Genomic DNA, 20,364 nt, shown 5'->3' with positions numbered 1-20,364 from the left:
CTTTAAAATTGAGGATAAAAAAACTTGGAAAATAAAATTCAGAATAAAAAGCTTACCACTTATAAAATTAGAAGAAAAAAATACTGCCTCCAACATTAAATGACAACCTTCTTACCTTAAAGATCTAGTCAAAAAGCTGTGGAAATGAAGGGCCAGTGAAATGTCATGATTTAGGCTTTTATTGAATTTGGATTTTCAGAAATACAGAGACACCATATGATGCAAGAGAGACATCTTCAAGTGGGCAACCAAGATACCTCAGGCCTGTTGCATGCAAGAAAAATAGCAAAAGTTAGAATATATAGAGACTGGAGATTCAACTTTTTTTTTGAGGGGTAAGTTTTACCTTGATCAGTCCCAGTCTCCCCTTCTGTAACTTCTAGGCACACAGAAAGCTGCATCTTGGTGCTAAACAGAGAAAAATTGCACACAAAAAAAGGACAAATTAGCATATATACAGCCTGGAGATTCAACAGGTAGGCCTAGTTTTTTTTTTTTTTTAAATGGGAAGTAGTTTTATCTTGATGCTAAAAAGTGAAAACTTGATTTAACCAAGGCATTTGGAGTTGCCAACCAATTATAGCATAGAGAAATCTTACAAGAATTTTAACCATGAAGATAAAGAATGAAAATAAGTTAGCGAGTGCTATTTCCCCTTTTCCAGACATGATTAAATATACAGCCTGAAAACTTGATTTCACGCGAGCTGTACTATTTTTTTTTAAATAATTATATTTTTTTCTATTTAAATTGGATTTAAAAAACTGCATCGAAAGCCCTAAATATTCAGTTTTTTTATAGATCTAAAACAAATGTTTGAGCTTTTTTTTCTCTTCATGAGGGAAAATATCTTGGAATAATTTGTTTTTCATTTCAAAAGGAAACAAAATATTTTGGGGAAAATGTTGATTAGCGTGGAAATAATTTTTAAAATAAATTGATTTTTAGATTTTATAATATGCTTTTTTAACTTAAAAACACAAAAAGTAAAAAATTGATTAAAAAATACAATTATTGATTTAAAAAGGAGGAAGATGAGGTAAAATAATATACATGTATAATCTTCATTTAAATTTGATCCTAACAGAAAGTAAGCACTCATGATTTACTTTCTCAGGCCGCACAAAATGACCGGGTGGGCCATATTTGGCCCCCGAGCCGCTTCTTTGACACCAGTGAGCTAGGAGAAACTTGGCTTAAATTTGGTATACGTGATTTTTTTGCAAAAACTGAAAAATTACAGAATGAAAACGATTACATACAAAACAACAGGAACTAAGTTGTGCCCCTGGATCTCATTATAGTTGCTTGATTAAATTTAAAGTCTGGCTACACGACTCAATAATGGAGAGAAAACAGAGAACATGCTTTTTAAGTCAAATCGTGACGCCAACACTAATGCTGACTAGTAACATGTGGCACAAAGCCGGTCGAGAAAAGAAGCCTATACTTAAATTGTCGACGGTGTGTTAAACCTGGCATTAAACTAAGATATTTGTTGGCGTTTTGGGCTCATTTAAAAATCTCCCGATCGCGTGATAAAAACGCATTTAGGCCAGTGAATTGCTCGATTCCTTACCTGGCGTGTTGGTCCACCATCAGCGCGGGGAAAAAGCGTTCCAAAAGGAAGGGTTACTGCGCATGCACTCAATTAGTAACTACTCTACGTCGACAATAGGGGCGTAACCACGCCCATATTGTCCCGATATATTGAAAGTGGAATAGATGGTGAGTTGCTTTCCGCGTCTATGTTGAGAAGGTGACCAAGAATAGTCGTGAGTTGTGTGGTCTTGATGTTATAAAACACTGTAAGGGTGTATTATATTTTGATTATTCTTCATTATTTTGTATTGATGCTGTAACAGATAATGTCAACATTTGAATTTTTAAAAATCGAAATCAAAAAAGGCGGAAGTGCGTCAGTATTGTGCGTCGGTTACTATGACAACGTTCACGCGCCTTCTTGTCTTGCTGGATCAATGTTATCATCTGATTGAACGTGCCCTCTACAATGGCAAAAACATAGTGAGAAAACATTTTTGATAGTTTGTTTTGGTCTGTCTTCTGCTCGTGTATAATATGCTACATTTGATTTTAAAATGACTTGTTTGTGTCGTGTATCTCAGCACTGACAAGTTATGGGAGCTTGCAGCCGCCGAGGTCCTTAGTCAAGAGAGCGGGGACGGTGAAGACACCGGTGATGCTGAAGGGGGAGAAGCAGCCGGAGAGAGGACCGTCTTTCTCATGGGAAGCAAGGCTGGGGTACGTTTTTCTTATGTTATTTATTAAGTTTTTTGGAGCAATGTGTTGCTCATTAATCAACCGTGATCCTTCTTATGGACAGGGTAAAACTTCTATTCTTCTCAGATGCCTCGACAGGTTAGTACTAAATATTATTAGTACATGAAATTACGCATTGACATTGTTATTTACTTTCTCTACACGCCAGAGATGAAGCAGCTAAGCCCACTTTGGCTTTGGAGTACACGTTTGGCAGGCGAGCAGCAGGACACAACACGGTTTGGAACACTTTTTATGCAGTATATGTGAAAATCACCTATAAGAAATGATGACATGTGGATTAAAAGAACAAAAGAGGCAATGTGGATAATTAAAATCAGCTTTTTATACGGATATTCTGGTTCATGAGTCCAAATGCTCAATACAAAAAGTCAAGAAATGTTTTTTGCTGTCATCTTTTTTTTTTATACCTGGCTTTTTCACACATAACATGTTTAGCCCAAAAACATAGCCCACCTGTGGGAGCTGGGTGGAGGAACCTCCTTATCAGATCTGGTGCAGATCCCCATCACTGCTACCAGCATCAGGTAGCTCACGCAAACACTCCAAATAAGGGCATGCCGGGATAGACAACCCTCACCTTCCTTTTTCACAGATCACTGTCCGTCATTGTGGTGGTGGATCTTTCTGCTCCATGTGCTCTGTGGGCCACATTGGAAACACTGCTGCAGGCAGCACAGTTCCACGTCGAGCAAGGAGCGTCTCAGGCCCGACAAGTCGGGAAAAGCCGAACAGGAGCCAAACATCGGGCACCCGCACCCTTTACTGCACGTGTCTTGCCTAAAGACTACCCAGTAAGCACATGCAATAAATACTACAACATATATCAATACTGCTCATGGAATGACACTAAGTGATTGGATAGGACCGAGAGCTAATCAGCCCGTTTCCGGTCCCTCTTCTCATCATTGGAAGCAAGTATGACCTCTTTCAGGTAAAATGGCTAATTATATACATCATGTCAATCAGTATTTGGAAAGAAATAGCAAAAGGCTCATATTTTGAATCTATTGCAGGATTTGCCGTCGGACAAGAGGAAAGTGGTGTGCAAGACTTTGCGTTTTGTCGCTCACTATCACGCCGCCTCACTCGTCGTAAGAATACTCATCACGTACGCGGCAGTCATATTGCAGTATTTCATTTTGCGGTTTGTATTGCTCGACAGTTTAGCAGCATCAAGTCTGAGAGTCTCATGTCCAAGACCAAGAGCTTCTTCTCCCATCTGGCTTTCAACGCAGATATGGGGTAAACTTCTTTTCTCATACAACTAATGTATTATTTATGATGGCATATATTTTTAGGTTAACAAAAAGAGCATATTGATGCTATTCTGGAATCAAAACAAGAAAAGGAAAATACAGTGATTGAATGTTTAACTTTTTTTTGACAGGAGAAAATGTCCTTCTTAAAAGTTGTAGTAATATACAGAGTTTTTTTGGCTTTGTTCTTTCCAGAAAGACTGTATCGTTCGACTCCACTAAGCCCTTCATCATTCCAGCTGGCTCGGACTCCCTCAGCCAAATCGGTTAGTGTTGCAGCTAGGGAATGATTAGGTGTCATTCAATAAAATAATTTGATTTATAGTAGTACCATACTTTTTCCTCTGTAAAAGGCTCTCCTCCCATGACGGATGTGGACATCACTTCTCTACATGCAAGGAACCCTAAAGACCTTTGGATGAAAGTCTACGAGCGCATCTTCCCTCCAGAGGTATGATGTCTATCTGCCTAAACTTAAAAACAATATCCAGTTTTTTTTCCTATGCTTGTAGAATACTAGTGAGAAGAAGGAGGTAAAAGATCCAGCCAAAGATCCGCAATACAGCGAGCAGCAGATTGACGCCATGCGGGCACAGAAAGATCAGGTAACAACACAAGTAACTCTTTTTTTAGGATAACAATCTCATAAAAAAAGGGAAAATGTCCAAAAGAATGTTTGTGGAGGATTAGCATAATGAGTCTCGACCTGTAGTTACTTCTCTGAGTCACGTGATGCTTACCTTTGACTTCCTCAGGCCTCTTTATGATACTCATATCGGATTAAGTCATTTGTAACATTACTGGCTGGATTCATTATTACCAAGCCTGCTTCAACAACATTGTGGTAAAATATCAAACTGGTGAAAGAAGAGTGAAGAACATAAATATTGATGAAAAAGGAAAAAAAGAAAAATGTCTGTCAGACCTAAAACGAAAACAGGGATTGGGATTTGCCTCAGATCACCAATTAGTGAATCTATTGAGGGCATGAGAAATTGTAGGGATCCACAGAATATTTTCACTTTTTTGGTTCTTAAAACTGCATTTTGTGTCTGCAGGAGTTGGAAGAATACAAGAAAAATGCAACAAAGTCTTGGAAAGGCCTGGAACTGGACACATAACACAATTAAAATAACTGTATTTACTGTATATTACTATATTTGTTCCTTTTTTTAACATAAAGTGAAATTTCAAAGATTGTGTTTTCAAGTTATTGATCATGTGTTGCAAATATATACAAAAAAATGACATGAAGAAACATCAGGAGCTGTTTGTAAGCATTGGAGTACATATTGTTCTTTGCTCATAACACACATCTATATAATATATATTTTTAAGTCATTCTTTTGCACTCAAGTGTACCTTAAGTTGTGTTCGGTCAATGGAGCGCCAGTCTGTCTCTGATCTTGAACGTGATGACGCCCAGCAGGAGGAGGGCAGGCAAGAAGGAGTAGAGCAGCACAAAGTCCAACGTGTAACGGGTTAATGCACCCGGGTAGCCTTCATCCACGATTTGATCGCCCTGTGTGATAAGGCATTGTTCTGGGAGGAGACCGGAGTGATCTGTGGAAAACCAGGAGAGCAACTTGACAACCAGAGGACTAGTAACGATAATTGCGCCTGGGCTCAACTCACTGCACGTGAAGTGAAGACCGTGGAACTCTGTGACGATGAGCAGTTCGCAGCTGTACTTCTGGAACGTCAAGTAGCTCAGCCATTGGAACACAATCGGCATCTGAGCCGTGCTTCTGTTCACATAGAAAGAAACACGTTTTGTTGAAAAGAATGAAGCATTACATCTAAAAATGACAGAGAATAGACAAGAAAAAAATGATCATATCAAAACAATTAATGCAATAAAGCATCTCACACAGAACTCACTATACACTACAAATCAACCTCACCTGATTTCCAAATGAACTAAGGGCACTCACAAAAGATAAATAAATATACAAATAACACCAAAACTCTCAGAGGGAGTGCTGGTTCTTGGTTCAGCTGAACCATAGGACCCCTTCCCACTAATCCGGTGTCTTAATCATTTGATTGCAGTCAGATGCTGTACACAAAATGAAAAAGCACTTTTATCGTACCGGAGAAACCCAGAGCCCACTAGAATCCCTGCTATGTTTAGGAGAGCCACACCAGTGTTGACCATGTTAGGATCCTGGACCACCCCCAAGAGGACCACTGTCAGAAGCTCTCCTGGAAGACACAGCCATTCTATCAAAATTAGAATATGGCTTTGGGGAAACAGATGCCAGCGTGGATGTAATTCTGGGACCTGTAATGTGAGGAACCATCACCACGGCTGTGAAACACAAAAAGCGCCACGTCTCTGGATGCATCCCTACCGTCCTAAAAAGGAAAAGAAGTTGGGTCAGTGTGTACCTCATTTATTATAGACTCCAATGGAAAGTAAAATAACGTATTCCCTCAATAATTAAGGACTATCATTAATTTTTAGTATCAATGAGTACATTTCTAGTATAGAGTTTGAGTTCTTTCAGCAGCTCGCCATACCAGTAGAGGAAGGATGTGAAAATGAAGACGCTGATGATGCTGAACGGCAGAATGTGGAAGATGTAGGCCAAGAACATTTGCCATTTGCCGTATAAGCCATCCTGACTTTCCTGATCACCAATGGCACGCAAGGCGGGAACTACAAAAAAAAAAAAGGCAACAGTGAGATCGTATTAGAAACTAAATACAAGCCTGGCTGTAGTGACAGTTTTTTTTTCCTGCCCACAAATCCAATGTATAAGCACCACATCCTCCACCAGCCTGTTTGGGTGAGGGTGAAGTCTTGTTATCTTATATCAGCAGTACCTGACTATGTAGTTCACTGATAACAATTATTCTTCAGCTGATTAAGAGTTTAAGCAAGGTTAAGGAAGGCATAACAGAAGCATCACGTCAAGAGAAGCACCACCAATTTCAATCATACGTAGCTGGGTATGGTGACAATTAGGCTTTTGTCGAGTCAATGATAATGACAAAGCCTATGTCTGATTATTATTATTGATTATCAAATAGCAAGACCCTATGAAGCGTCTTTACTGATATACAGGAATAGGGGATGCATCTACAGTACTGTCACATTAATATTGACCTTTGGATTTAATCTATTGTATTGAATCAGGCTCACTGTCCAATGTTATAATCTGAGGTTACTTCAGTTCACAAGGAGCACCATAAAAAGCTAACCTTGTACACAGTAACTCCGGCAGGCTCATATAGTGAACAGACATTGATAACGCAAAAGACATACGTGAGAACTGCATAGAAAGTGTAGGTTTCTAGGTTAAAAAGGTGCTGAGGTTCGTCGTTTATATCTGAAAGCATGCAGCAAGCACTTCTCAACTGTAATGTCTATATTTGGACAGAGCAATATATATATAGCATAAATGCAGGTTCTACAATCTAATGTTTTTGGAGTCCAAAATGAAAAAAATATGAATGAAATATATGGAAGTTCATTAGCTACATTGATTTTTTTTTTCATAATGAATACATAATGACTAGCAACTGAAATGTGTTGTGATACATTGAACTGCATCTATTTGCAGATATTCTCATCAGGCTTTCTATCTAGAAGCAGTCACAATTGAACTTTTGATTGACTGCGCCATGCAACAAGTGATCATCAACAGGATGCGATTATGGCCATTTCTTACATAGGGCGACGGCGTTGAGCATCCCAGTGTAGGGCGAGGCACCGACACTCTGGTATATGATGCCGATGCGGTCCTGCACCGCGCCTTTAGCTACATCGTCGTCCAAACGCATGACGAAAAAGGCTACGAAAAGGCCGTAGATGAGATTCTGAGAGAGACGCATTAGGATCCCCATCCGATCTCTGGACAGGTTCCTCATGGTCCGCCTGTGGAAAACAGAAAAAATATAACATACTCTGCGTGTCTATCTATATATGCATACCGGGCCCAGTTTTTGTTTTTAGTTATTTGATCATAACATTTTCAATATTTGAATATTGATACAATATTCATCAAATACTTTGAATGGTATCAAAATCCCATTGAAAATCATTGTTTTTTTTTTCTTCCAACTTTTGTAGGACCTCTTAAAGAAGGACTTAATATATTGTGTATTAGGCTTTCATTTTGTATGATTCTGAAGTCAACATTACCCGTTTTCATTGATTGGCTGGTAGTTGATTGAATTTACCAAATAAAACCCAAGACACATACAGTAGTAGCCTGTGGCGAGTGCCACAACAATATATTACTACATTTTTGAATAATTCATGCTTATTAAAGCTGCCATTAAAAAATTGAATCCGACAAAAGTAGTTACTATAAAAGGAATCGGGTTAAAAGAAAAATACCTGAGCAGTACGGCCAGCTTGGCAACGCCTCCAGGCGACTCTTTGCTCTTGAAGGGGATAGCAGCCTTGTTTTGGCCATTTAAAGTCTCCTGCATCTTGGCCAACATGGAGTTGTAGATGGCCGATGTCCTGTAGGAGCATGTGATATCATGCATGCGGCGGAAGGTAGCTGCCTCGCGATCGCTGTTGCGTGTGTCCACAGAAGTGAAGTCAACTGTTTTGGGACGTAACCGTTCTTATTTTTACAATGTTGATCACGGCACGTACGAGTCTACTACATACGTACCGTAGGTATCAAAAGGGTTGCAGTATTCCGGACATTCGTAACCGCACTGGCTGAAGAAGTCCACCATTTCATTGGGTTGGCCACAGAAAACTAACTCGCCACGACTCATCACTGCAATCCTGCTGAACACCTGCACAAATGAATGATGAGAGATCGGGCATGAGACACCATACCACTGTCTAAGAAATGCATTCTTTTTGGCCCTGTGACCTTTGACCTCATGATGCGAATAGAAAATGCCACTCATTCGCTGCAAAAACCTCCTTGGCAAAATTGATTGGACATTTATCTCCATCCACAGAACATAAAAAGCCAATGTAATGCCAGCCCTCCCATATATATATGAAATTGACCATTATTATTAGAAAATGATGTTTTTAATTCAACTGAGAGACATTAGACAGTGTTTTTACCGTAAAGAGCTCCGAGCGAGGCTGATGAATGGTGACGATGACCACACGGTTCCGTCGGGCCAACTCGGCCAACAGCACTACGATCTGATTGGCCGTCATGCTGTCCAAACCGGTGGTGGGCTCGTCCAATAGGATCACCCCTGCAGATAATGACATCATGCCAGGTTGAAACTTTTAAACTTGAGTCGCTGTGGATAAGCCCTCATGACCCTTCACGACTTAATTAGTTTAATGAGGACAATTAAAAGATTGTCTCGCAAAATACAATTAAACAGAGATTAATTCATTTTCTGCTTGATTGCAGGGGAAGCGAATAGGAACTCCTCACACAATGTGTGTGTGTGTGTGTGTGTACGGTATTTCTAATCCTGAATGATGAGGACGAGGGCCTCCGTCCTCGGTGGAGTTCCCCAGACAAGATAAAACCAGCCCTGAGCTCTCTGGTGCTTTTTCATTCTGCCTTTTGATAACTGTGGACTTGATTTTTTCCCTGTCCACTTTATGGCATTTCTAAGTGAGCCCCCTGACCCCTTTTCCCTCAGCGCTGACTTACTGGGGTCCTGAAGGAGCTGGCTGGCGATGGAGACCCTTCTCCTCTCGCCTCCGGAGATTCCAGGAAAAACCCGTCCGCCAATGACACTGCGGGCCACGTGGGTCAGACTTAGTTCGGCCAGGACTGCTGAAACCTTTAGAAACATGTGAAATGCACCCAAACACCATTCCATATTAGTATGTTTATACTGCATGAGACTAGTATATTTTTCCTTGTATAACTCAATCACTGATATTGACAACAAACAACATTTAATCCTTGGTGAGTCCAAAATTGGAATACACATTTATTGTCATCAAAGGTAAAGCTTGTGAGATTTAACTATTGTTTTACTTAATTTCTTCTACTTGTTTTTAAGATTGCTGACTAGACAGGGACCTGTTCATTGCCTACATTAAATTAACCAACATGTGATTATATTTAACAATCGTGAATATTATATTCTAAGTCTGATTTGGAATTCATTTGTACAAAATTAGTCAAACCTTGTTTTGGATTGCTTGGGCAGAATGCTTTTTGAGGGCCAGCTGGGCTGTGTAGGTCAAAGTCTCTTCCACGGTTAGATAACTCAGAAGGTTGTCACTCTGGTATTAAAAAACAAAAAAACAAACAGAATATTTCTTTAAAACACAGTGACTCTCACTTTGTTCATTGACAGGACGACTACATCATTTGAGAACAGAACTCACCAATACAAGAGCAAGAACGAGAGAAGTGGACTCTGGTGCCAGTGTGTTGTGTGACTTTACAATTTTTGTAAACGGTGCATCACAAGAGATTAAATATGTATGGATGAAACTCTTTAGGGATGACATGACAATGTATGTTTCCTCAAAGGATGTGAAGTCAATCAACAGGAATAACTTGTAGTAATGTGATCTTTGTGTAGTTAGTCTTTTTAATGTTTTTATTTTGGTTAATGAATGTGGTAAAAATGTCATTGCAGTTTTTCTCCATTTTTCACTTGTTGAGGATCCTAGGATGCCAAAATGTCCAGAATTTCAATGATTTATGATATGGACGTGTTTGATGGTGGTGAAGTGCATCATGAAATGTGTTCATGTCATGTAATGCATCAACATAGGGTCTTCACATTGAACACCCATGTTGCTGCAGCCTAATGCCTCCTTCAATTAACACACAGTCCAATTGCGTTCTTCCACAGAGTCTCTCATGTGAATGACTTTAATATCAGGTGCTCATATCGGGCCCTCATCTGCAGCTTAGCCGTCAAAGTTAATGACAAGGCATAAGAGTCAATGAACAGCATGTGGGGTGTGCGTCTGTTATCAGCAAGCGGGAAGATAATTTGAAAGGGGCTGTTTTAAGACCGTTTTTAATTCAGGCTTTGGATACACTTGAGCACCTCTCACTGTGAGATTGGGAATATGAGGAGGCCACGGAGGATTTCAAAGTTAATTTAAGTATTGAGGAACCCTTGGCGAGACTTTCTTCGAGAAGTTTACTAACCCAAATATATATAGAGTTTGTTCAAATGTTTATGGCGTGCATTACCTGCAGCACATAAGAGAAGCAGTCCTGGTACTCTTCTCTTGCCAGTTTTCTGCCATTAACGAAGACTTCACCCAAAAGGGTCCCAGTGTTCCTGATTCTTCCCGAGACAGCATCCAACAACGTGGTCTTTCCAGAACCTGTGAAATACACAACCACACACACTTCAAAAAGAACACTATTTTTCTCATCAATTTGCTTCGGCGGCAAGATTTTGAGTGCCCCATCAATTCTTGCCAGCTGAAAAGTCAGTGAAAAAGATATTCACATGCTTAATATTCTTTTTAACTGCATCCAGCACGAAAATAGGACACTTTTCCATCACATGGGTCATCAGATGTAAGAGTTCTAGTGAACTACGAGTCGAATAACTATCAAGGGTGGGCAAACCGGTCCTGGAGGGCCGCTGTGGGTGCACGTTTTTGTTCCAACTGATCCAGCACAGACACTTTAACCAATGAGATTTCCACAGAAAACCACTGATTGCACTTGTAGGACACCAAATTGGTGAAAAAGTGTCTTCTTATGGGTTTGAATGGAAACCAACACCCACTGTGGCCCTTGGTGGAGTAGTTTGACCACCTCTTTTGCTAGCATTACCATTAAAAAAATTGTACCAGGAATCCCACCTGAGTTGCCTAGGATGCCCATAATTTCTCCACTCTCCACGTGGAAGGAGACGTCGTTAAGGATTTGCCGAGTCCATCGCTTCCTGTAAGAGGGCAAGTCCCACCAGGGGCCTATTCGCTCACTTCAAGAAAGCAGAGAAAAGAAAATATCAGGTCAGGACAATCTGTTGATGGAAATTTAGAAAGGAGGGATAATGGTATGACAATGGTTAAAATGGCATATTGTAAAGCAAACTAGGCTTAGGGTCAGCTACTATGGTTGGGGACTTACAGGCGGAGTTTTACAGACAGTATGGGTAGACAACTAATAGTGACGTTAGAAGTAGACCACTGCAGCGCTTACCTGACCGTGTAAGTGATCTTGCTGACACTGAGGGTGCATCGAGGCTCACCCATCTCCTTTCTGCCATCTTTCATGGACTCAGAGGAGAATTTAAAGGATTCAATGCCTCCGCGGTCCTGGTCGCGACGCTCCAGCTGCAGCGATTGCCGTCGATTCATCGTCAACCCGCGTCCACATGAGCTTGCTGCATACTAAACACAGAGAGCCATAAACATCTCTTGGGCATGCATCCTTATCACAAGGAACTTTGATCCAAGCTGGCATAAAGCAGATGAGGTGAACGGTGTGTCCGTGAATGCACCATGGAACAGGTGAGCTGAGGGAACATTGTTTTGTAAGAGACTTTGCCTTGGCAGGACGCAAGGAAAACGGGACATATCCTTACGAGTGGAGAAAAAGACCAAAAAAAGAAGGGGAAAGGCGTGGAGTTATTGCATAGCGGGTGCATTGACCATTTGGCCAGACAAACATCAGCCCACATCTTGCATCATCATGGAGACAAATAATAGCCCCACTCGCACTAACGGAACCTCACAGGTGAGTCAATGACACTAATTGGACAACCCTAACAGAATTCATGTGCTTGTGATATTGTTTTCTTTTTATTGGGCTACTTACTACTTGATCCATTCACAACGGGGTTAGAAAACTCCATCGGGTTTTGGACCAGGGGATTCAAAGGTTAAAGAACTTGAACTGAAGTTACAAGTAGATAAAGACATGTTCATGGTAAAATTGTGACCACCTTGATGTGCCTGTGCTTACCAGGCCGGAAACGGAGTTGAGGGTGTTGTATTCTGTTACTGTTGATTCTTCAGATCCAGACTACTGAGGGACTGCGTGTATAATCTTGGAATTGTGATTCTGCATATTTAACCTCAGTCGCAGTTTGCAGAAGGTCCACCTTGTGGAATTCCTGTGTAAAACTCCAGTTTTTTTTTTTACCTAGGTCAACAATGTCTTGTGTGTCTGTCTTGCTTATGCAACCAAGGAGATTTCCCGAATATGAGATGACATAAAGTTCTAATCTAATTTAGTTTGTTCCCCTGCGGCAGCATCCAAATACACAGTTGTTCTCTTCAGAGGAGGACAGCAGCCTCTACTTTACGTACAGAGGTGACTGCAACCAGCTGGAAGTGAAAAACCTGCACTACGAGGTGACAACACCAAGGTCACTCAAGTGCGTGCCTGCTGTCTATACTGCAGGATCCAAGTGTGTACTTGTCTGTGATGACAGGTGGACACAGCAGCACAGATTCCCTGGTACGAGAGGTTGTCAGAGTTCAAACTGCCATGGGAAATTAAAGGCGACAGGCAGACAGCCATCGATAAACTGAGTTTGCGTGTCCGCAGCGGCCAAATGTTGGCCATCATCGGAAGCTCTGGTAATAATTGACAATAATCTCCTTTTAAATGGCCATTTTAGAAATTATGTTACCCAAGTAAAAAAAGATAACTGACATTGTATGATTTGAAAGGCTACGGTTTTATTTTACATCATTAGTTTTCAAATAAACCTTATTTTAATTTTTTTTTTAAACATGACAGAAAATGACAAGATTAGGCAAACCCTCTTGGTAAAACTACCAAATTGTACCTCTAATTCTAAATGTTTGGCTGATTTGCTGCAGGATGCGGTAAAACGTCGCTGCTTGACATCATCACATGTCGAGATGAGGGTGGCGGTGTGACCTCTGGCCAGATTCTGATAAACGGTCGCCCCAACACGGCTCAGCTAGTAAAGAAGAGCATTGCGCATGTGCGCCAGGACGACCGCCTTCTACCACACCTCACCGTGCGCGAGACCCTCGCCTTCGTGGCCAAACTCAGACTGCCAACACATTTCACACAGGCCCAGCGAGACCAACGGGTAACATGGGGTCAACCAAGTAGGGCTGAAATAGCATAATTTCGGATTGGTCGCCAGTTTAATCACAGAAACATTTCACATTATTCACTTAACAAGAATTCCATTCAGGCCTGACCCAATTTTGGTCGTTTTGCTCTCTCAGGTGGACGACGTCATTGCTGAACTGCGACTGAGACAGTGTGCCCACACCAGGGTGGGGAACGAATACGTAAGGGGAATTTCTGGGGGCGAGCGGAGGCGGGTCAGCATTGCAGTCCAACTCCTCTGGAACCCAGGTAAGAAAACCCTTTCAATCTCTGGGTCTCAGTTATTAGACAGAAACCAACCATGCAAGGCTTCAGGTATTTTGATTCTGGACGAGCCCACATCAGGCCTGGACAGCTTCACGGCCCACAACCTGGTCATTACGCTGTCGCGCCTGGCCAGGGGGAACCGTCTAGTTTTGCTGTCGCTCCACCAGCCGCGTTCCGACATCTTCCAACTCTTCGACCTGGTGGTCTTACTCTCTTCGGGCTCCGCTGTGTACTGCGGTGCCGCTCGAGACATGGTACCGTATTTCACCGCACTGGGTCACCCGTGCCCGCGTTACTGCAACCCCTCAGACTTCTACGGTAGGACAAAGTGCCTTCTTCACCATGTAAATTCAAAGCACCACTGACAAGCTACTTCTTGTGTACTCGGCAGTGGACCTGATCAGTATAGACCGTCGTAGTGCAGAGAAAGAGGCCCAGGGTCTGGAGCGAGCTCGGGTATTGGCAGAGCAATTTTCAGAACATGTCCGCGATACCGATGACCACATGTGGAAGAGCAGCTCCCCAATGACACACTCGGACAGGTTGCTTGGTTCTTAGCATTTAATCAGCCCTAATTAGAAATCAATCTGACAATAAAATCTGTTTTATAGCAGCAGTTTGCTGCAGCCAGACAAGACAGACGGTGACCAAGCCGTCGTCATCTCTAAAGAGAGAGAGCGACTGCCAGGCAGAGTCCAACAGTTTTCTATCCTCATAAGGTAAGTGCACACAGGCATTCCTCTCTAGCAAAATTTGGGGAAAATATCTCCAACAATCTCTCTGATCACCAGGCGTCATATGTACAATGACTACCGAGACCTTGTCACTCTACTGGTCCACGGCATGGAGGCCCTGCTCATGTCCCTGCTGGTGGGATTCCTATACTACGGTGCCGGAGACCAGCCTCTGTCCATCCAGGACACAGTGGCACTGCTCTACATGATCGGAGCACTCACTCCCTTCGCTGTGGTGCTGGATGTCATAGCCAAATGTGAGGATACACATGCAGAACTTTGGAATTGAATGCCTGATCAAGTTTAAAGTTCAATGTCATTCAATGCCCTCAGGCATGCCATATAATTTAATATAGTTATCAGTTTATATTCCACTTAAAATGATACAGTTGATTGACTGTTCAGATAATGACTTGAGCAGCCAGCATGTCTTGAAATCCAAAGTCCATTATCAACCTTGGTAATGGAACACGACCAAAAACCTAGACGTAATAATATTGTCAAATATCAGATAGGTGACAATATTGTAAGGCTATAAAAGTTTCTAAATGCTCTTTCTAGGTCACGCAGAGAGAGCTATGCTATACCATGAGCTGGAGGACGGCATGTACTCAGTCACCTCATACTTCTTTGCTAAGGTGATCATTCTTTTTTATTATATTAATAATTATCAGTCTGTATAAACATGATTTAACTGTACACAAAGCACACAATGCCACAGCTAGAGGGCAGTCTTGCCACATGCTGGACACAGTCTGCATACACCATAAACAGGCACTGAAAAATAAAAGCTGTAACCTCAAGTTGAATTTGAATTATACTTTACTAAAGAGCTAATTTTAAAAGTTGAAATTTAATTTGACTTGATTTAAAATGGTCAAATTTGCTCAGCTGTGAAAATATCCATTTGCATTCTCTCCAGGTGTTGGGGGAATTGCCTGAGCACTGCGTGTTCACTCTGGTCTATGCGCTGCCTATCTACTGGCTGGCAGGCCTGAACGAGGCTCCGGATCGATTCCTCCTCAACTTCATGCTAGTGTGGCTGATGGTGTACTGCAGCCGGGCAATGGCGCTCTTTGTGGCTGCCGCCCTGCCCACCTTGCAGACCTCTGCCTTCATGGGGAACTCGCTCTTTACGGTCTTCTACCTGACCGGAGGCTTCGTTATCAGCTTGGAGAACATGTGGTTGGGTACGCAAACGTAACAAATTACATTTTTTAGTAAGATATGCGCTCCACCAGGGGTGTCCAAACGTTTTTTTTGTCCGTGGACCACATTCAGACAAATCAAAGGATCCGAGGGCCAACTTTAAATCCTTATACGTTCATTTTTTTTAAATAGAGGTTCGGAATCCGATAAAAAAAAACGTAAATATGGAGACAATGACCGTCGACATTAACAAAAGCTACTCTGCATGTCATATTTAATATTTTCAGAATTTGCTGCAGGCCAATACAAACTGGGCAACGGACCAGAGTTGGCTCGCAGACCGTAGTTTACACACCACATAGCTAATGGTTTCTCAAATAGCCAGAATGAAGATGTTTAAAATTTGGTATTACCTCTTCCAGTGGCTTCATGGCTTTCTCACGCCTCCTTCATGCGTTGGGGCTTCGAGGGGCTTTTGCTGGTCCAGTTTAGAGGAAACAAGTATCCAATCTCCATTGGCAACTTCACCCTGCAGGTGGATGGAATATATGTAAGTGCTATTAAAACTCTTCTCATGTTAATGTCGTCATAAAAGTCATTAAAAAAACATACAGTATTTTCATGTTATGTTTGTAAATGTGCAATCCAATCCATGTCTCAAGAGAATTATGTGTATTCATTCAGGTGGTGGAGGCTATGAAAATGAATCAGTATCCTCTGTACTCATGTTACCTGGTGCTGCTGGCCATGTGTTTGGTCTTCATGGCGCTCTACTACCTCTGCCTGAAGTTCATCAAGCAGAAGTCCAGTCAGGACTGGTGATCCCCACAATCAACTCATCGCCAAAACAAAGGTTTAAGAATTGCAAAATTAGCCAGCTTCACCTCTGTGGAAACCAATCTATTGGAAAGAAACAATGTACAGAGTTAGTAACAGTGGACAACTGCCCAGTGTCCATAATTAGCTGGGATAGAATCCAGCACCCCCAGCAAGCCTTGTGAGGATAAGCAGTTCAGAAAATGAATGAACTTGTTAAGTAGTGAAGCAATAACTGCCATATAACAGTCTACTGCTTGGTGGCAGCAAAGCACCACAGTAACAAGAGAAGCCTATTCCATTTTGATGTGCTTGGCCCAAATTATTGTTTGTATACAGTATATGAAGGCTTACTAGTCTTTGTACTGTGCATGTGATTAAAAATAAATGAGACTTCGTATATATCTATTGATTAATAAAATATGCATATATTGAAAATAAGTGTTTTGTGTGTGTGTATATATATATATATATATATATATATATATATATATATATATATATATATATATATATATATATATATATATATATATATATATATATATATATATATATATATATATATATATATATATATATATATATATATATATATATATATATATATATATATATATATATATATATATATATATATAAATACATTCAGAAAAACATTTAAAGAAATGTATATTTTGGTCAACCTCTTACCAATGAAATTAATTTAACATTACTTTATGTGAGATTTTCAAATTGATTGTTCTTTAGTGTTAGTTAGATTTGAAAACTTCTTAATTTCAGTGAAAATTACACTTGAATTTTTTTTAAAGCCATATTCTCTATTTACATACAATGACTATTTGAAAATACTCACACAAGAATATTACTTCCTAACATCATTTATTAGCATAAATACTTCTGTACACAGTCCTCAATGTCATATCGAAAGCACAGGACAAAAGTGGAACACGTTACATAATGTATAAAAAAAAAACACAAAAAAGGAAGGATGACAACAGTGACTTTATTCTTCAACGGGTTGCAGTTTGATATTCCTCAGTTTCAATTTGTCGGCATAGAACTTGAACGACTCCTGCACACAGAAAAAAAGGAAAACAATAGGTGGGCCATAAATCCGAAATGGCGTTTGCGCAGGTGATGGAGGGCATTGTGAGTGCGCCCTCCTGGGAGTGTTTTAATAGCCTGCGCTCTCCAAACAGGTTTTCTCGTTTCATCTTTAAATACCCATTAATACGCAAAGAAGGGATTTAAAGCCCTCACACCAACACACACACACACACACAAAGATCTACACACACTGCTGGCCCCCTCTTGCTTAATTAATCAGTGTTTTGATCCACTCAAAGTGTTGTAAGTTTTTTTTTCTTGTGTGGCTGCACATTGGGTTTAGTGAAGAGTTCAATGTTACCGTAGCGTAAGATGTTCAGAATTTTTAGTGAAAAATGCTTTTTGCTCAGTGTTAGGGTCTTTAGTCTTACATTATTATATATTTGCTTGCAATGAAGAAAGTGCTTCGCTTACTACATATAAAATGCCTGCATGCAATGAAGTAAATGCTTAGCATGTTTTCTATGACCACCTGGCCTTGTTTAAGTCAATATTTAAATTCTTTGTGCAATTTTTACTCAATTTCTCATTGAATAACACACATCCTGAAAAGAAATGTCAGTGAGGGGAACTGTGTATTAACAAATTTGTATTTGAAATGACAAGATTTGAATTATCGGGACATGGTGGGAGTCGGTGAGTGTCATTTGAGAGTTTGGGAGGAGGTTTTATCAAGGCGTTCACATTTGCTTCCATCCAAAAGGCCAAGCGTCACCTAACTCCCCTGACGTGTGTTGAATAATATAAGAGGCCCTCTTTACTTCATCCCGCAGGTGAGTCAGGCTGCTGGTCCACCTGCCCCCAGGGGTCACAGCAGCAACATGAGAGCCTTCTCTAAGTGTGCAAGTGGATATCTGTATATGTCTGCCTAAAAATAGTCCTACATCAACTTACATAATGTGTCAAGTGCTAAAAGGCTAAAAAGTAGCAAAAACAGAGAGACAACACACATTGATACTATCTCACAGGCAAAATATGAGGAGAAAAATAAAATAAATTTAAAAAACAATACAAGCACAATAACAGTGCTATATTGTATTGAGCCCTACATGTTTGGTATCAATGTATTTGTTGCAACTATGACGATCTGACGATAGCATTAATGTTTAAATTCATGTTTTAAAATGTAATTATCCGAAAAATAAATGTTTGACTAAATTGTTTTTTAGGTTTTAATGCATTTTTCTTAATTAAGGGATGACACCTTGCGGACCAATTTATAGTTATTATGTTGAGTGTAAAGTGGGACTCACCGGAGGCTCAGCAAAGGGTGCATTCTCTCCAACTTCGCGATACAATACGGCCATACGCTTGAGTGACAGCTCGTCCACGTCCATCCCTTCCTCTTGCATGCGGTCGTACAGTGCCTTGGCCGAAGCCAGGTCTTTGTCATTGACTGCCACAAAAGATCAAAATATATTTGCTTAGTATGTCACAATTATGTAATTACACTTTAAAATGCATTTTAAAAGGATTGTAACATTCTTAAAGACAAATGTGACTTGATTATCAAGCTTTTCAAAAACCTTGTGCTGTACTGTGGATATTAAACGAACGTATAACAACAATAATAGACTAATAAAATCTGCTTCGTAATGAAGAAAACTATAAGCAGACCACGCTTTCTCCAGATTCCTTGAATATAGCAGAAATAAGAATTGAAATTACAACGAACCCTTTACAAACTCAGAGTCAAGAAGTTTTTTTTTCGATATTAATTATCATTTCAACTGCAAAACATTGTCTTTGTCATGACAAACTAAATTATAAAACAAAAAAATTAAATTTATCTTTTCTTTTTGCACACAAGAATGTGTTATGAGGTTGTTTCTCCTATTCCTCTATCCATATTTTATTAATAAAAAAAAAGAAGAACAAGGTTCTGACTATTGAAGAAGAAAGATGAAACCCAAGTGTACGAATGTTTCTTCTATGGGCATCTTGTTTGAGCTGCTGACTAATGCTAATGAAATAGTCATGTTCGCTAGTGTTTGCTGGGCAAATAGAGGAAATTTGTAGGAACTCTAGCCAAAAGATGGTCGGTCGTCATGTCGGACAAAAGAAGTACCAAATGGCAGGCCATGTAGAGATTAGAACGCAAGGCTAGACAGGGCAGCTAAGTCATTAGTGGGCATGTTCTTCAAAAAGGTCTGCATGTTCTACTTACTATGACTCCACTCATACGCGTATACACAAAGAGAACATTCACAATTCACAGGAGTTAAGGACCAAGAAGTTATCTTAATAGCAAAAATATACAAATGGAAGCCTGCTATGAATAGTGCAGTTGGTTGCAAGTAAGTATGGTTGCCAACTGACTGATTTTTTTTTAAATTAAAAAGTGACACCTCATTGGTAGAATTGAAAAAGTATAAAATTGCTCTTACCGTGACACTTCATTATATACGGGTAAAGTATTTCTTTCTCTGCAAAGTCAGGGATCAGAGCCAGCAAGGTATTGATTTTCTCTACCTGTGGAGTAAAACGTGAAAACAAATGTCTGTGAATTGTCATAATTATATCCAATGGTCATGGCAAATTCAATGACATGGCCAAAATAATTTAACAACAAGGCATATTTAATGTTGTTTCAGTGTGCCCTATGTTGTTAAGTTAAGATGTTGTCTTTCATAATAAAACAACTTGTGATTTACCAAGAGTATGTTTGGAATTTGTCATAAATAACGTTTTTTTATGGCTGGATGTCATTAGATTACAAAAGGTGCTTTGCCTCCATGGGAACACAAC

At 40.3% G+C, this 20,364-nt stretch overlaps 4 protein-coding genes and 1 long non-coding RNA gene across 7 annotated transcripts in view; 2 read left to right on the top strand and 3 right to left on the bottom strand.

Moving 5' to 3' along the window:
• Positions 1-161: 161 nt before the first annotated feature.
• Positions 162-1,710, bottom strand: LOC144205752 (uncharacterized). The gene is made up of 3 exons (XR_013328197.1): positions 1,580-1,710; positions 347-408; positions 162-264 (listed from the first exon to the last, which is right to left on the bottom strand). It is a non-coding gene; the product is annotated as an uncharacterized LOC144205752 (long non-coding RNA).
• A 224-nt stretch (positions 1,711-1,934) lies between these two features.
• On the top strand, positions 1,935-4,755 carry dync2li1 (dynein, cytoplasmic 2, light intermediate chain 1). Its single transcript, XM_077730228.1, has 13 exons — positions 1,935-2,025; positions 2,127-2,262; positions 2,345-2,379; positions 2,450-2,519; positions 2,740-2,828; positions 2,897-3,095; positions 3,167-3,235; positions 3,318-3,395; positions 3,467-3,546; positions 3,756-3,826; positions 3,914-4,011; positions 4,073-4,165; positions 4,619-4,755. Exons 1-13 carry the CDS (start codon positions 2,012-2,014, stop codon positions 4,679-4,681), a joined length of 1,095 nt encoding a protein of 364 aa, XP_077586354.1. The 5' UTR covers positions 1,935-2,011; the 3' UTR covers positions 4,682-4,755.
• Positions 3,613-16,860, bottom strand: abcg5 (ATP-binding cassette, sub-family G (WHITE), member 5). Of its 2 annotated transcripts, XM_077730225.1 has the most exons (16): positions 16,423-16,860; positions 16,104-16,219; positions 11,645-11,835; positions 11,302-11,423; positions 10,676-10,812; positions 9,646-9,744; positions 9,161-9,293; positions 8,608-8,747; positions 8,195-8,324; positions 7,909-8,122; positions 7,238-7,443; positions 6,084-6,222; positions 5,845-5,918; positions 5,654-5,765; positions 5,196-5,308; positions 3,613-5,123 (listed from the first exon to the last, which is right to left on the bottom strand). In XM_077730225.1, exons 2-16 carry the CDS (start codon positions 16,119-16,121, stop codon positions 4,939-4,941), a joined length of 2,013 nt encoding a protein of 670 aa, XP_077586351.1. In that variant the 5' UTR covers positions 16,122-16,219; positions 16,423-16,860; the 3' UTR covers positions 3,613-4,938. The 2 variants fall into 2 exon arrangements, with proteins under 2 accessions (XP_077586351.1, XP_077586353.1); XM_077730227.1 differs by lacking the exons at positions 3,613-5,123; positions 5,196-5,308 and adding an exon at positions 5,418-5,619 and having other exon boundaries at positions 5,706-5,765.
• Positions 11,657-16,883, top strand: abcg8 (ATP-binding cassette, sub-family G (WHITE), member 8). Of its 2 annotated transcripts, none has more exons than XM_077730224.1 (14): positions 11,657-11,920; positions 12,001-12,181; positions 12,700-12,801; positions 12,882-13,029; positions 13,276-13,514; positions 13,657-13,789; positions 13,856-14,125; positions 14,199-14,349; positions 14,422-14,526; positions 14,599-14,798; positions 15,103-15,179; positions 15,464-15,731; positions 16,113-16,240; positions 16,375-16,883. In XM_077730224.1, the coding sequence occupies exons 1-14, from the start codon at positions 11,916-11,918 to the stop codon at positions 16,510-16,512; spliced, it is 2,145 nt and encodes a 714-aa protein (XP_077586350.1). In that variant the 5' UTR covers positions 11,657-11,915; the 3' UTR covers positions 16,513-16,883. The 2 variants fall into 2 exon arrangements, with proteins under 2 accessions (XP_077586350.1, XP_077586349.1); XM_077730223.1 differs by having other exon boundaries at positions 14,419-14,526.
• Positions 16,884-17,371: 488 nt separating this feature from the next.
• The window catches only part of lrpprc (leucine-rich pentatricopeptide repeat containing), a 42,836-nt gene continuing 39,843 nt past the window's right edge, over positions 17,372-20,364 (bottom strand). Inside the window, exons 36-38 of the mRNA XM_077730062.1 lie at positions 20,004-20,088; positions 18,870-19,012; positions 17,372-17,581 (exon numbers count right to left, since the gene is read on the bottom strand). Coding sequence (XP_077586188.1) covers positions 17,513-17,581; positions 18,870-19,012; positions 20,004-20,088 — 297 coding nt within the window. The 3' untranslated portion in view covers positions 17,372-17,512. The remainder of the gene's footprint in view (positions 17,582-18,869; positions 19,013-20,003; positions 20,089-20,364) is intronic.

Source organism: Stigmatopora nigra, chromosome 12 (assembly GCF_051989575.1).
Source record: "Stigmatopora nigra isolate UIUO_SnigA chromosome 12, RoL_Snig_1.1, whole genome shotgun sequence".
Classification (NCBI taxonomy): Eukaryota; Metazoa; Chordata; class Actinopteri; order Syngnathiformes; family Syngnathidae; genus Stigmatopora; species Stigmatopora nigra.
Note: the sequence above shows the minus strand (reverse complement) of the source record. Positions and strands in the feature narration are given on the sequence as shown.

What these genes read in the sequence shown, in the direction of transcription:
- dync2li1 (XM_077730228.1), top strand. An exon ending in GCAAGTATGACCTCTTTCAG is followed by an intron (nt 3,236 to 3,317) that starts GTAAAATGGCTA and finishes AATCTATTGCAG; the next exon opens with GATTTGCCGTCGGACAAGAG. An exon ending in GCTTTCAACGCAGATATGGG is followed by an intron (nt 3,547 to 3,755) that starts GTAAACTTCTTT and finishes TGTTCTTTCCAG; the next exon opens with AAAGACTGTATCGTTCGACT.
- abcg8 (XM_077730223.1), top strand. An exon ending in TGAAAAACCTGCACTACGAG is followed by an intron (nt 12,802 to 12,881) that starts GTGACAACACCA and finishes CTGTGATGACAG; the next exon opens with GTGGACACAGCAGCACAGAT. An exon ending in CCAATGACACACTCGGACAG is followed by an intron (nt 14,350 to 14,418) that starts GTTGCTTGGTTC and finishes TCTGTTTTATAG; the next exon opens with CAGCAGTTTGCTGCAGCCAG.
- abcg5 (XM_077730225.1), bottom strand. An exon ending in GCTCAACGCCGTCGCCCTAT is followed by an intron (nt 6,223 to 7,237) that starts GTAAGAAATGGC and finishes TTTTTTTTGTAG; the next exon opens with TTCCCGCCTTGCGTGCCATT. An exon ending in CGGTCTTCACTTCACGTGCA is followed by an intron (nt 5,124 to 5,195) that starts GTGAGTTGAGCC and finishes GGTTTTCCACAG; the next exon opens with ATCACTCCGGTCTCCTCCCA.